Below are 15,230 nucleotides of genomic sequence, written 5' to 3' on the forward strand. Positions count from 1 at the left end.
TTTCACCTCCGCCAGTATTTTTATGCCCCCATATATAATTTATGTTTTGTTATATAGCACGTTACTATGTAGAAGTACCACTTGCGCCCGGGGGCGTAGAAGTTATTTGCCCACTAAGCTCGGGAGGCCGAAGCAAAAAAGATCTGGAAAAATTTTTAAGAAGTGAATGAAGATGTGATTCTATCATTGTTGTACTATATACTCCCACGTAAAAACCTTAATCGGCACATACTCAATACCTTTTCTGACGAATACGTTGTATTTTATTTTTTTCATAACATGCTATATAGTACTGCCGAATTATTTAGCAACAAATTTCTAAATGGCACGCCTGAGATCATATAAATCGAATCTAGTGATTCAGATTTAAAAAAGGTCAACATCATTGGCACAGGGGTCATAGGATCATAGAAATAAAAACAAATCGATCAAATTGGAATTCAGTTTTTTCGCATAACTTTATATGCTTGTTCTTTGTTCAATTGTCCGTTATTTTTTCTTAAGAAGTAAACATCTAAAATTGCACGTGTGTCAAAATCACAATAGATGAAAAACAGAAAAGTATCATACAAATGTAACCATGACGCAATTATTTACCAACATTATTACTGAGACAAAGCTATACCCAATGTTAAACCAAATATTATTAAACAGTCACTTTCTGAGTTTTGAAGTCTGTCGTGTTCACTCGTTAACTGTGGTTTCTTCCGGATTATCTGATGGGAAATCAGAGGTCCAGGTGAGCATTTTTGGGTTTTTCTGATATGTCTCACATCTTAGCGGTCAAACAACGCAGAGCCCCCCCCCCTTATGATAGGCATATCATAACGGGGGCTATAATTTGGTGGGCGAGTGATAAAATGGGAAAGCATCATAAGTCAAAACTTAAAATTTCCGTGAGCTATCATATGTAAAACAACTTTTAAAGCATCCAACCAACTAACTAGTGCGTATTACTTGCAACCCCTAGACGCTGGTACCATATTTTAACATAATAAATTACTATGTAAATGCATGTGCTCTGTAACGGGGGGGGGGGGGGTGCACAACGTATTGGAGGGGGGCACAAACGGAAAAGATCCTTTTTTCCATTTTTTCAATGAACTAATTTTAGAGAGTTGTTAGAGATGCTTTGGACTTTGCTTGTCAAAGTTTGCAGAAAATTTTGTTATTGATTAGAAGTTTTGTGTGCAATTTCTTCTCGCTCTAAGTGAGTTCAAACTAAAGCCATCATGTTAAAAATACTGGCAACAAAATAATACACAAATTCAAGCACAAATATAAAAACATCAATCAACTTCGCTTTAAAAATCCTATTGTATAAATTTCTTTGAATTGTTTTCTTCCTAAAAACAAAAAATAACTTTTAAAAGCTCTTAAGTTACTACTCAAAAGAAGTTTTCATGTTGTGAGACCAAAAATTTTTCAGCGTTTTCTTGAATGTTTTTCATTTGTTGCTATCCAGAGTCATTGTGGAAACTTACTCCAATTTTGTACTTATTGACGAACAATTGAATTCTTTTCAAAATTGTTTTCGACATTCTGTCTAATTTTGAATTGTTCTGTTCAAGCGTTTCGTTAAAGACTCGGGTCTTTCCCATGATAGCCCCCCATAATGGTATAATTACAAGGCTTGGGAGGCTATAGGATATCTGACCACTAAGCTGGGGGGGGGCTATAATGGGAAAGACCCAAAGACTCAGCTACCCCTAAGAGTTTTTAACAATTTCATGTTTGAGAATATCAAAACGAAATTTGTGCCGTTATTTTTTGTCTGTATTAATTTTTGTCCAGTAAATTTTTACTAAATTTTCACTAAACAATTTGGTATGAATTTTTGTCTGTATTAGCAGATCTCTTGCACAGTCGTATTATTCATGTAGAAAGCACTTCCTTGTACCCTAGTTAATCTGTCATCTAATGAGTTGCAGGTTTTCAGAAATAAATGTGAAAAGATAACTGAGGAAGCACAATTCCTTTCAAAAGAAGAAAGCGCGTGTCCATGGGAAGTGGATGTCTTATTAGGTCTACTGAGCACATAGCATGGATGTTTTCGGCGTTTCATTCAGCTGCTCTTCACATAAGAAGATTCCTGTCGATTTATAGACAAAAGTATTTGCTCCCTTTTTGTTGTTAAACCTCATTTTCAAAGAAAAGTTCCCAAATTCGAACTGTTGCTTGAAAAAGCTTAACTAGGCATACTTTTTTTTACTTTTTTGTTGCAATGAATTTTCGCTTTCTTAATGTAATAATAATTATTCCGTCCGACAATTATTTCTTATTAATTAATTCTCGGATCTATTCTGTTTCCCCCTGTATATGAATTAATTAAGTATAACTCTAATTAGAGTTTTTCTCTAATTAAGTAGATTTAGGGTAATTCAGTGTATGTAATGACCCCAGTTACAAATTATGTTTCATAGCAGGTAGCTATATAAAAGTATTGCACGTGAGCTTGGGGGTCATAAAACGTATATTCCAACTAAACTGGGGGACGAAACAGATTAGATCCTCTTTCCCATTCAAATACAATTGTCTTCCACCTGCTTTTTTAGAAAAATAAGCAGGTGACAGACAATTTCAAATTTCTAAGAATTCAAACGCATTTTTAATTAAAAATTCCAAAGTTGTTATATCTGGTTTCATAATGAGATTTGAAACACTTTCAGTTTTTATCAAACAATCTTTTATTTTCTGGTTCTTCGTCGGTTAAAAATTACAATTGCATTGAGATTGAGAGTCTACACACACACACACAAAAACACACACACACACGCACGCACACACACATACACACACATACACACAAACTGAGAGAGAGAGAGAAGAGAGAGAGAGAGAGAGAGAGAGAGAGAGAGAGAGAGAGAGAGAGAGAGAGAGAGAGAGAGAGAGAAAAGAGAGAGAGGAGAGAGAGAGAGAGAGAGAGAGAGAGAGAGAGAGAGAGTTACGCACACACACACACGCAAATGAAAAAATTGTGTTATGTTTTCCACATGCATATCTGCATAACTAATAAACAATTTGGAAGAAACAATACGTTTTGCGTTCAAAAAACGCTAATATTGACATTTTTCATGACAGTCAGTCCAGAATTATTTTATATTGTGGTTTTCTCGTTAGAGCTTTTTGTGACTTAGGTATTAAGACAAAAAACATAGGATCTTTTCCGTTTGTGCCCTCCCAGCTAGGTGGGCGCATATTTTTTGAACCCCCCAAACGCACGTGCCATATTTTTACATGATAATTTACTATGTAATAGCACGTGCTCTGTAACTGGGGGGGGGGCATAACGTACTGCGGGGGGGGGGGGCACAAATGGAAAAGATCCAAAATATATTTAAATACTTGGGATCTCATAGGATTGAAATAGCCATGATTCTCAAATATCACTCTCTCATCTATAGTAGACCTAGTTAGGAGGTTGAGTTAACAAGAAAACAAAAGAATGATGATGAGTTCAATATTCCAGCAAAAGTTACCACCCGAACTTAAGCTATGAATTTTTCAAGCTACGCTTTTTGATATTCAATAACTATTTTTAACATCTTTGGTCCTTGGATAGCTAAAAATGTTGTATTAAATTTCATGTGACAATCAAAAGTTAGTCTTTAAAATTGAGTGTCAAAAAGAATCTGTGCTCTCTGCATTGAGAAGAATCAACCGAACAAAGGACTACGTTATTCAAGACAAATCGGGGATCTATTCTGTTTCGGATCTCCAATGTTTTTATGACCTCCAGTTACAAATTATATGTTGTTACTATGTAAGAAAATAGCATGTGAGACTGGGGGTCATAAAAAGTTTATGTGCACTAAGCTGGCGGGGGGTGCAAAACAGAATAGATCCTAAATCGGTTTCGGCCTGAGGAAAAAGTATTACAGAACATCTGTACCCATTGACGATAAAAATGAAAGCAGACCCTTTGGTCCGCTTTCATGAAATCACAGGCCACCCTTATTCCAAAAAATGATCCGTTTGCATTTTGGTTGTGTTGGAGTGAATAAGTTTATAAAAATTGGTGAAAAATTTGTGCAGTTTTCAAACACTGTTTTTGTTCAGTTGCCGTTTTTCCAATTATTGTACAGAATTTTTGTTTTTCTAGGAAAATAATAACTCTGATTAGAAATGATTTTCAAACAAATTCAAAAAAGACAGTAAAAAAGTTACCAGTAATGATAAAGTTTCAGCGGGATTAATGAACTAAGACCTTTGATCTCAAAATATGTACCTGTAGAAATGGAAGTTCTAACTTAAATCTTAGGAAAATTAAGAAAACTTAAGAAATTGTAACAAAGTACTAACCTTGGGCTATTTCTCAGAAGTTTCAAATTAAATTAGAATGAAAGAACAATGACTAAGTAACTTAGGACTTTATAAGCGGTTTATTTAGCACATATTGATCTGGACAAGTAATGACAGTTCTGACTTTTTCTAAGCTGAACGGATTTGGAACCTTTGCTGGAACTTACTTAATTGGGGATAAAGTTGTTTAAAGCATGTAATTTTTTTGGGAAATTTCGCATGATTAGTTTACAAAACGAAATCGGACTTGACTATATCTAAACTATTTACTTTTGCGGAGTATATATACCACTTAATTTTTGTATACTTTTAAATCTTCTTTCCTATTTATTTTTGCAAGTGAAATCTATCCTCTTTGTTGGTAAGACAGAGAGTAACTATCTAGAATTTGGCCTGTTTTTGAAATAATTTTCTTGGTAGTCATAGTACTAAGTTAACTGGTGTAAGTTAGCTTTTTCTAAGTATAGGATTTTGCCCGTTTTTTCATAAGTTAGTTAGGGCAGAAGGTTTTAAGAAAAATAAAGTCGCACAGAGGTCTAGTTTAGAGAGAACAATTCTTAGGCATTATTTTCAAAACTTGTTGGAATTTAGAAGCTAAGGCCCCAAACCATCGTAGCTGACCTTTAGGTTCTACAATACCTCTTCAAAACTAATAACGAAAAAATAGATTTTTTAAAGCTGCATTTTCTTATGAACCCGAATAAGATACCAGTTAAAATAGTTAAATGCTAACTGTTTATCTTTCAATTAACTAATTTTGACAATCCCTCATTTTATTTAGCAATCAAGGCTTTCAGTATGTATTATTTTCAGAAAAACTCACAAATTAAAAAAAAAATTCTTAACGTTTCTTCGAATATTGCTTAATATAATGAATGTGTTGCCTTTCCTAAACAAGCACGTTAAATTCAGCTTAAAAATGGCACATTGAATAGTTGCCAATAAGAATGTCGAGTTTTTCCCATCATAGCCCCCAATAAATTGATAGCCCCCCATTATGGTATGTTTACCATGATTAGGGGGACGTCTGTAGGTTATAATGGCTATAATGAGAAAGACCCAGAATGTCAGTATATTTGAACGCAGTTTTGTCGGATTATTGGACAGCACTAATCAGAATGAATCTTGTATTTTTAATATGGTCTAAGGCAATGGTATGAAAGCCGTGCTCAAATGAGAATTGGTCTAATGCAGGGGAGAAATACGCTATGGCCGAATGGCGACCCCATAATTGTAGAATCGGATGTCTGTACACTATAAAATCTGAGTGACAATGCTCGTCACCCGGTTCCACAAAAACCTGTACATACTTTTACCCGGGTCGAGGTTTGGCAAAAAAATAATGTAAGATTAGCGGTTAATAGCACTTTCACCGCAAAGCGTCCGCATTTTAAAGCGTTGAATTCGGTTAATTTGCGGTTTTTACCGGTGAATAATTTTTTCTCCGCATTCACCGGATTTCTTACAAAAAATAAAACTACCGTACACTGTTTCGAACCTCTCACCTCTTACATGTTAACAACTTCTTATTCCTCTGCGCCATCTGTCACTTTCTGTACTGATATTTCCCGTGAATTTGACATTTTACTTTCACCGATTAAGCAATTTTATCGGTGATTTTTTTTCACCGCATAAGCGACGAATAAACATTTTTCACCGCTTAAAAGTTTTTTCATCGCATTGATCGCAAATCTTACACTTTTTATTCAAATTCACCGCAAATCGTACATCTTTTAGCGATTTTTAGCGGCGACACCTCGACCCGGGTAGGGCAACAAAATATTGAAGTCGCATCTCTTTGTCGCCATTTTAACGGTGTATTTCTTTTTTCCTTACTTAATGGTCGACGCCCAATTTAGTATAGAGCTGCCTCGAAGTTCTATCATTAGACCCCAGATTTGCCTTTTGCTCAAAAAAAATTCAACCTGATCTTTCGATGGTAACAATCTCGGAATTTAAATGTCATTTTAGTCGGGCAATAATTTTTCACTGCAGAATTGTGCCGAGTGCCCCTGTCGGTTACTCAAGTAGTGATTTTATGCAGATGTCGTTGCAACACCTGTGCGAGGTATGTTGTTCGGGGCCATGTAATTCATCGCTTATTTTGACAACGCACACTGCTTCTTCATTTGTTTTTCCTTTTAACAATCTTGACTGTTATCATAAACATATCTGACACCGCGAGTGTTTTTTTTAAATAAAAATGAGAACTGTTTGTAATGTTTATTGGGTCCAACGGAATGTGGCATTATTGGGTTCAACGGATGTTTTTTTCGGGTCGTCCGTTTTTAAGAGGTGGAAATCGAAACAGTTTGTGGTTCTGTTTTAATTACAGGGAATCGATTATTGATGCGACTACAACATTGAAAGCAGATAGCCAATCGAGCAGTGCTTACAACAGCAGAAACAGACGCAAAAGACAGTCAACCAATCACATCAGCAGTCTATACAGCAGAGACATGACTAATAAAGACAGCAAGCAGGATAACAGGAGCAGGGACAGGAAAGATCCAAAGCTCAAAGAGGTCAGCAACAACAACACAAGGTCAAGGACTCCAGATTCTAACAGGCACTGCGCGTTATCTCTGTTCTCCCTTTTTCTGTCAATTGTTCAGCGTCGACAGATAAGTTTTCGATTTTTTAGAACAGTTTTTTTCCATTGGGAGTATATTATATATCATTATACATAAACGTTCCATATACCCACATTTTTCGACCGATATTGAAGAATTTACTATTGAAACCTCATATAAGATTCATATACCAAGGAACAATGCTATCTTCTGTATTCTTCTTGAGGAATAAAAAAAATTACGCAAAAATGTTGTAAGAAAAACTTCGTTGATGAGGTTTTCGCTGTAATATATGCTATGATTTATTTGCTAAGAAGATTGTGTGGAAATGATGACTTCATTTGTTAGAGCCCATTTTGCAGTGAATTTGCTCATTGAAGGATTTGCATGCGCTATAAAGTGCAAGAAGTTGATTGTTTCGACAGTTTTCATTCAATTTTTCAGTATTTTCTCTAAAATTTTGCACAGTTTTGCTAATAAAAAATAAAATAAGTTAAATTTTTAACAACAGAGTGTTTTTGTTACAGTTAGGGGTAGACGAACGTTGCTGAATTGTTTGCTTGGAGTTTCTTTCACTAAAATTTTGATGCAATTTTTAAAAATTAGACTTTTTTCATCAGAAAAATGCACAAAAATGCTTTTTTTGTTCACTTTTCTTAGGTTTGCCAAAAGTGGAGACCTAGAAACTGCTGACACAGCCTCTTAAGACTTCCAAAAAAAGCAAGTTGAAACTCGGTTCTCTTTAGAAATCTTCTGGAATTGAAGTTTTGCCGTTTATCGCAATTTTAACTCGATAATTATACAAAGGCATCGTTGTTTTTTTTAAACTTTTGAAGTATTTCACATTTGCAAACATTTAGAACACTTGAGTGGTTTGTTGGGCGCGCGGCAAAATCAGGGATAGGTTTGATAATATCATGGATTCTTACAATCAGAGTTTTTTCAAATTTTATATTGGCGTATTATTTGTATTTATTTCAAATTAATTTGCTTTTGATTTTTTAATTAAAAAATTACTGCAAAACGTTACGACTCCGTCAATGAGAGAGCTCACTTACGTTAAAACGGCCGAATATAGATATAGTTTGTTTTCAGGAAACATAAGGGTTTTTATAGTTTCGACGAAGAGTTGTATTCTTTCAGTAGTCTGATTACTAACTCTGTCATTCATAGAACCAAATGTCTTTTTAAAGAGGTGTAAATGAACCTGTAGATTGCTTTGGGTTGTTACCTATTGTTTCTTATGTCATTGAAAATGTTTGTTCCAACAAAATGTCCGTGATTTTTTGAACTTGGCAATTCTTCTGATCGTTTCTATCAATTTTAGTTTATTCTCAGTGAACTCAGGTCCAAGCTACTTTGTAATGGAATAGAAGTTATTTTTGTGGCAGATTGTTTTAAAAGAACTGTTTCTTGGTTTTGTTGCTACGAGTTTTATACAAAAACTTGTTGTTCTTGTGCATAGTTGCTCATATTTGCTGTTGTTTTTGTTTCTTTTGTAAATCGTTACATTACATGACAATCCAGCTGAAAAAAGTTTTACAAAAGTTGTACCTGAACAAAATTTTTGTTCGCATGAATTATGTTTTGGGGGCCGCGACACCGTCCTCTTGCAGAATTTGGCAGTTTTTGTTGTTGCCCTCTGTTTGTTGTTAATTTTTGAAGTCGCGTGCCAAATGTTTTGTATGAAAGACTCAGTGACAAACTATAGATACATAATTGAATTTAGTAACTGATATCAATAAATAGCTAATGGTTAAAAAAATGAAACTTCTCTTCAACTTATACGTTTTTGCTCTGGCTTGCGTTTTTATTTTTGTTTTTTACAATGTTATCATTTTAGAAAATTAGCCTCAATATTGAGAGATCTCTTCAGTGTTTTGTTCAACCAAATAACATTTTTTCTGTTGGTTAAACGTTTTGACTAATGTGTTCAGGGCTTAGACGAATGGTTTCAGAAGAATTTCGTGAAATTCAGATATTTTTCAAATTTTGTTTTTTTGCTTTCATTTTGAGACGGTCGATTTAGAAAAAGATTTCGTGTTCACGATGACAAAAAGACTTCACGATCTTCAAAGGATACACAATTGAAGATTCTATTTTCTTGCGTTCAATATTTTATAAATTGAATGACTTCAACACTGTGGTTTCGTAAAGTTGTTTGTCAAAGTTTCATGTTCAGCTTGTTATTTAAAGCTCTCTTTTGACTTAGCCTCACTAATAATAATTACAATTATTTTTTGAAGAAGATGCAAAATAAACTGTCTACTCTCCAAGCCATAGGCTTGTTTTGGCTATGAACTTTGACAAAATTTGTTTTTTAACAATAGACAGAACAACAAAAAACAATTTGTGAGATTCGCTAATCTTAATTCTGTTAACTTCCAGCTTAACATCTCCATAGAAAAGTCTTTTTCTATCAAACTACAATTCGCTCTTAACTGCTGTTTTTTTTCCTGTGACGGTCTTTGTTCTTAGTACAACCAGTTTTCAAAAAAGATTCTTGATTTTTCCAGATTTGTTCTATTTTGTAGGTATTTGTTTTCGTTTCACAGTATCACAATAATGGGCAGTCCCCTGGTCAGGCACCCAAAAAATTTAATGTTTTTAGTGAACGACTCAATGTTTAACTGGCTGAGACATCGTTTCCTTGCAAAATTTTTTGTGCAAATATATGTTTCTTTTGCTTGTATTTGTCGTTCTTTCGTAGTCGTAGAACATGTCCCGGATAATGAAACGTACCAATCGCTCTCTTTAGAAGTTTAAAGGAATCTCTCAATGTCTTTATTTGATGCGTAACGATTTTAATAAGTTCGACATTGATTCTTTTTAAACCAGCAATTTGTTTCATTAAACTTTGCCCTTTTGGTCATTTCTTGACAACTTGTTACCATGTCGCATTGAGGAATAGTTCATTTTTTTGTTTTAAAGTAGAAGTTAATCTTCTTTAGTATAAAATTTTTCTGATGCCATTTGATTTGGTTATAAACAATTTTCAAAAAATGGAGAACTAGTTTTGATCGTAAATTATATTTGTAATTGTTTGATTTTCATCGTCGTATTTTCTCAGAGGTCGCCCTTCTCCTTGCAATTCTGATGTTTTGTCGCATAAAAACTGCACGAAGATTGCACAACAATGTTCGGTCAGAAAGTCGCACAATTTTTTTGGGTCGCACAAAATTCGCACAATTTTTTAGTACGCTCAAAAATTGCACAAAATCTTGGGTCGTGCGATAGTCTGATCAGTTCTTTTGGTTCGCACTATGGTCGCGCGATTTCTGGAGTCGCACTACGGTCTGATCAGAGGGCTTTGGATCGCACGATGGTCTGATAAGAGGGCTCAGACTTGGTAATGGTCCGATCACAGCGGTCTGGGGTCGAGCACCTAAACCTGGGATGTAATAAATAGTAATACTCGTAATGTTCGTCTTTCAGTCTCTTTAGATAGTTCTACCATGCGTTCTTATATGACTCCGGTATTTTATTATAGTGTGAATTTACGTTTTATTATAAGAGAGTTGATTGTAGATTGGCGCACGCAGCTATGTAAGCCTACTCGCCTGCAGAAATGAGTAGCCCTCTATCGCTTGTCCTCAAGCCTGTGAAAGGAGTCATACTTGGGTCTGACTTAACTTCATGAAGGTGCTCAATGCATTAGTAAATCGAATGTCATAATGTTGCGTTAACAAACCAGACACAACTGGAAAATGAATTTATAATTCCATCAAATAGTTCCGCTACAGTTTTATGAATGTGGAAAATTTTTGAACAGCATTATAAATTCTGGTATACTTTCTTGCAAAAATATCTTGATGTTTGAAGTCAGAGAGCTCTGTTGATATTTTGAAATTATCATAGCAATATACTTGTTTAGTTTGTGCTAAAAATATATACTACTGCAGAAATAAGGACAAAAGTCAACTGAAAGTTGATAAAGATTGTTTCATTATCATTGCAGTCAAAATTAACTCCAAGTGTTGATTCCCTGTCCCATTATTTCACAATACAGGCGGATTTTTAAAGCAATTTTTAAGTTCAAATTCTAAGTGGCAACATTTAATCATGTAGCATTAATTATGTACAAGGTAACTGAGCGAAAGTATAATTTGGCTGCAGAAGAAACATTGTTAAAGATTTAGGTGTCTTTTGATATTGTTTTTTGAAAGTTCCTAGTTTGAGCCAAAGTGCAAATCGTGAGGGAAAACTGAGAGAAGGATCCGCGTAGGAGCAGAGGGGGTAACAATTCAGCACGCGGACTGCCAAGTCCCTCTCCGGGTGGGGGAGGGGGAGGGGGAGGGACAGGGGGCAGTCGAAGTCAATCGAGGAGCAGGTCTCGTGAAGAGAAAAACCAGCAGAATGTCAGCAATAACCCATCGTCAAATGACCAATCCAAAAGGTAGAGAGCAGTTGTAGAAAATTCGGTAATTTTAGAAAACTTTATTAAAACTTGTTAGATGTAAGTTGAGCTATACACTTTTTGTAGTTTCAAAAGTGGCCTGTTTCACAGGCAAACTCCAAAGAGGACTTCGAACGAAAAGGAACGTTAGAAAATGATCAGCACTTTGAACTATGGTAACCCCAACCAATATCTTTGCCTTAATTTTCTGCATTAAGTAATGAAAATTAGGAACACCATATAGCTGATTATGGCGTAGCAGAACAACTTTCGGAATCTGACATTGTCAATTTGAAAAGCTAATGTCAAATAACGTTCTTAGAACGTGTGTGAAGTTAATAGAATCCGTTAGTTGGATACTATTTTAACAACCTTCCCATGTTGTTTTGTTGCAGACCTGGTCCTGGAACCCGTAAGCCTCCGAGTCCTGGGAATGTGAGCGGGGGTGGTAACAGCTCCATGAACAGGAATAACCTGATGCCCTCATCAAGTGGAAGACCAGAGGATGAGCAGGACCAACACATGTATGCGAATGCGGGTGCTGAGAACGAATATGACTACACACATGTGGGATTCAAGGTTTAGTAATCTTTAAAAGACAGTCTTTCAAGACTGATTTCTGCTTAATTTCCACTCTTTAATCATTTGTTAGGAGCGTTGAGAGAGAACTACCTAATGTAAATTGTGCATAAGATAAGCTTGAAATAGCAAGAAAGCTCTACTTGTGCAACGTATATTTGGCTAGAGAAATTAAGTTTTGATGAATAAGAAAGAACGTGAGAACGGGTTATAAGAGATGCTCAAATTCGAGAGCTTAATACAAGTTGGTGTAAATGGGTAGCACAGTAGGCTTGCAAATATAAGAGATGCTGGTTCGAATCCAGTACTGGTCCATTTTCACAATAGTTGCGCCTGCTTAGACCCCCTAACATCATTCGTTCGAAGTTTTTTCACGGTTTTTCGGTAGGCTTGGGAACAGGGAATGCGTTTCACGGGATCTGTAAGATTTGCGTGTTTTTCAGGAGGGTAAATTATACTACGCTATGTTCGACTACAAAGCCCAGACAGACTTCCACCTCAGTTTCAAAAGGGGAGACAGACTGGTTGTGGTGGACCAGAGTAAGCCGGAGTGGTGGATGGCCATAATAGGTCTGAAGAAGGGGTATGTGCCCAGCAACTACCTCTGTGTCAACACTCTCACCCTTGGACCATGGTACTTCAAGGACTGCAAGCGAAATGACGCTGAGAGGTAGGGTTAGACAGTTGACATATATTGACTGACTTTTATGGTCAAATTAGCAGAGTGCCCACGTTCCTTTTAATCACTTGATTTCATTATATAATAGTTAATAATAATAAACTGTTTTCTCTAGTCAGCAAAATCACACATTGATGGTAATCGGTTACAAAATACATCCTGTATTACACACTAAAAAAGTTAAGGTAAGTTCACTTTAAGGGAGCTAACGTAAACCGTTGTTAACGTAAAGTTAAGGTAAAATTTTAGTTATAGTAGAATTTAAGGCTTTTTTCAAGGTTGTGAGGGGCCTTAACTTTTCCGGTAACGTTCAAGTTAAGTTAGTCCTAGTTAAGGTGAGTTAAGGAAAGGCAAATCTACCTTAACAATTGATGTGAGTTAGGATGTTTTTAAGGTAAAATTACCTGAACTTTATTTGTGTATGATTTGTATTAACCTGCCTGTATTAAGACAAATTAATATTAATAAAATCAGCTGAGATTAGCAGCTAAAAATATAAAATAATCGAATCAGCTGAGATTAACTGGAACGTGAGCAGTTTCTGGTACTTTATCCATAAAAGCCAGTCGGTTGCACACTGTTGCAACCGCAGTTTTTCTTCAAGAAAGATGAGATTGCCGACATGTTAGAAAACTGTTCAATTCCATTGTTAGAACTCATATATGTCTTTCGGAACTCACAACGTCAAACTGGCGCTACCCAATGCATCGTATTAACATGTTTACATACATACATCAATTCCAAATTCCAGATTCCAAATTTTCCAGGTTACTAATGAAAGCGGGCGCGGGTTCCTACCTGATCCGGAACAGAGACAGATTGACGAAGAGTTCTCTCAACAGGTTGAGGACAGAGTACACTCTGAGCGTGAAGGTGGAGGATGGCACAGCCAGCAGAGTTCAACACTGGAAGATTGACGTCATACACAGTCTACACCAGGCACCCAACTCACAAGCAGACCCCACTGAAGAGGTATTACTAGGGTATATATACTGAATTCTCCTGGCTAATCATAGTCGTATAGCTATACTGAAAAGGATAATTTAAAATACCCTTCGAATGCACCTTCGAATGCACCTTCGAATTTACCTTCGAATGCACCTTCGAATGTACCTTCGAATGTACCTTCGAATGCACCATCGAATGTACCTTCGAAAATACCCTTCGAATATGGTGGGTGAATTTGTGTCCCGCAATAGCTCATCGATGGAAGGTAACACTTTGAGCAATATTTTTGGGGTTCATTTTCCTCCAACCGAAAGGTCAAAAAACTTTTGCATTCATAGGCCTGTTTGAACTAATACGTCAGTTTTCCAGTGTTAGTAGATTATACAGCATAATTAGAAGAGAGAGCAGACATAGAAATAATACACAGCAGTACAAATGTTTCGAAATATCGGATATAGATATTCAAATGCTTGTCATGTTATTCTCTCGTTAGAGGGGAACCTTATTATCCACTCAAAAATTTAAAAATAAGCATAACCAGAAAATTAATCCAACAGCTCAAAATTTTGTATCTCATTTTATATTAAAATCAAGATGTAAGACTTCAAGTTTTGACTCTTTAATGGTCTGCCAGCAGTGAACAGAAATAAATTCAAAAGAAATGATTTTGATCGCAATGGGCGCTGCCTTTTTTGAGCATTTTCAGTAGCTAAATTTAATCCAGTAAATCAATAGAACCTCTGTAGAATTTTTTAGCCTGAAGTTGATGCAACCTTTTCATAAAATATCCTAAAATGAGCTGAAATTTAACAATTAAGGGCCCAATGAAATTTCTATCTTATGCTTCCTTAGGAAAATTAGAAAAACTCAAGAACCTATAGCAAAAGTGTTAACCTTTTGTCCCCACTAAAACTCGAATGGAAGAGTTCCGCGGGTTTTGATGCAATTTTCTTGGCAGGCATAAAAAATTGAAGTTAGCTTGTGTAAGTTAACTTTTGACAGTATTCATTTATGCTCCTTTTTGTACGTTTTACAGGGAAGTAAGTCTTTAAGGGAAATAAAATCACCTAGAGGGCTATATTAAAAAACACTTTTTAAAAAATATATTATGGAAAACATTGCAAATTAGAAACTCAGGTCCGAAACCACTCTAGCTGAATTTTAATCTCTACATTGGGGACCACAGAGGGATTGGGGATTACAAACATTTTAAGCTATAGAAATTTTGAGCTCATCGATAGTACAACCGATTAACCGCCCCAAAAACGGTTCATAACCGGGCGGAACTCTTCAAAGGTCAAATCCTTGACAGCTTTTGTTACTAGTGTTTTTTGATGTGCTATGTATGGCAAAGATAGTTCAAAATTTCTTAAACATAATTCTCAGTTACTAGCAAAATGCAATGGTGAGTTATAAGGTGTCCTTTTTTTTCAAAAAATCAAAAATTACCAAACAAAATAATTGCAACTCAATCCAATGTGGTACGAGGTATATGCAAGGTACGGACTCACCAAATTGGCTGAGAAAGTGCTGCTAATTTTCCTGGTGGCATCGATAACTCAACAATTACGAATCAAGAACTACGTCTTTCTAGAGGGCTTTACGAGGAAAGTTTGAAAAGACAACTCAAAGATTTAGAATTGTTAACACATATTGAAGGCAAGTGCTTATGTACAGCGAACCTCTTTGAGCTTTCTCCGGGTTTGCAATTTTAGCTTTTGGAGTTCTTTATGTTTCGGCGTCAAAAATTTGG

The 15,230-nt window shown here is 35.7% G+C and overlaps 1 protein-coding gene across 2 annotated transcripts in view; it reads left to right on the forward strand.

Moving 5' to 3' along the window:
• Positions 1-380: 380 nt before the first annotated feature.
• LOC142345289 (tyrosine-protein kinase-like) overlaps positions 381-15,230 on the forward strand; it is a 32,667-nt gene continuing 17,817 nt past the window's right edge. Inside the window, exons 1-6 of one of the 2 annotated variants that reach the window (XM_075397275.1) lie at positions 381-739; positions 6,638-6,871; positions 11,101-11,271; positions 11,667-11,850; positions 12,294-12,520; positions 13,297-13,501. In XM_075397275.1, the coding sequence (XP_075253390.1) occupies positions 720-739; positions 6,638-6,871; positions 11,101-11,271; positions 11,667-11,850; positions 12,294-12,520; positions 13,297-13,501 (1,041 nt within the window). In that variant the 5' untranslated portion in view covers positions 381-719. The remainder of the gene's footprint in view (positions 740-6,637; positions 6,872-11,100; positions 11,272-11,666; positions 11,851-12,293; positions 12,521-13,296; positions 13,502-15,230) is intronic. The other variant, XM_075397276.1, reaches the window with a different exon arrangement.

Source organism: Convolutriloba macropyga, chromosome 9 (assembly GCF_964194025.1).
Source record: "Convolutriloba macropyga chromosome 9, txConMacr16.3, whole genome shotgun sequence".
Lineage (NCBI taxonomy): Eukaryota > Metazoa > Xenacoelomorpha > Acoela > Convolutidae > Convolutriloba > Convolutriloba macropyga.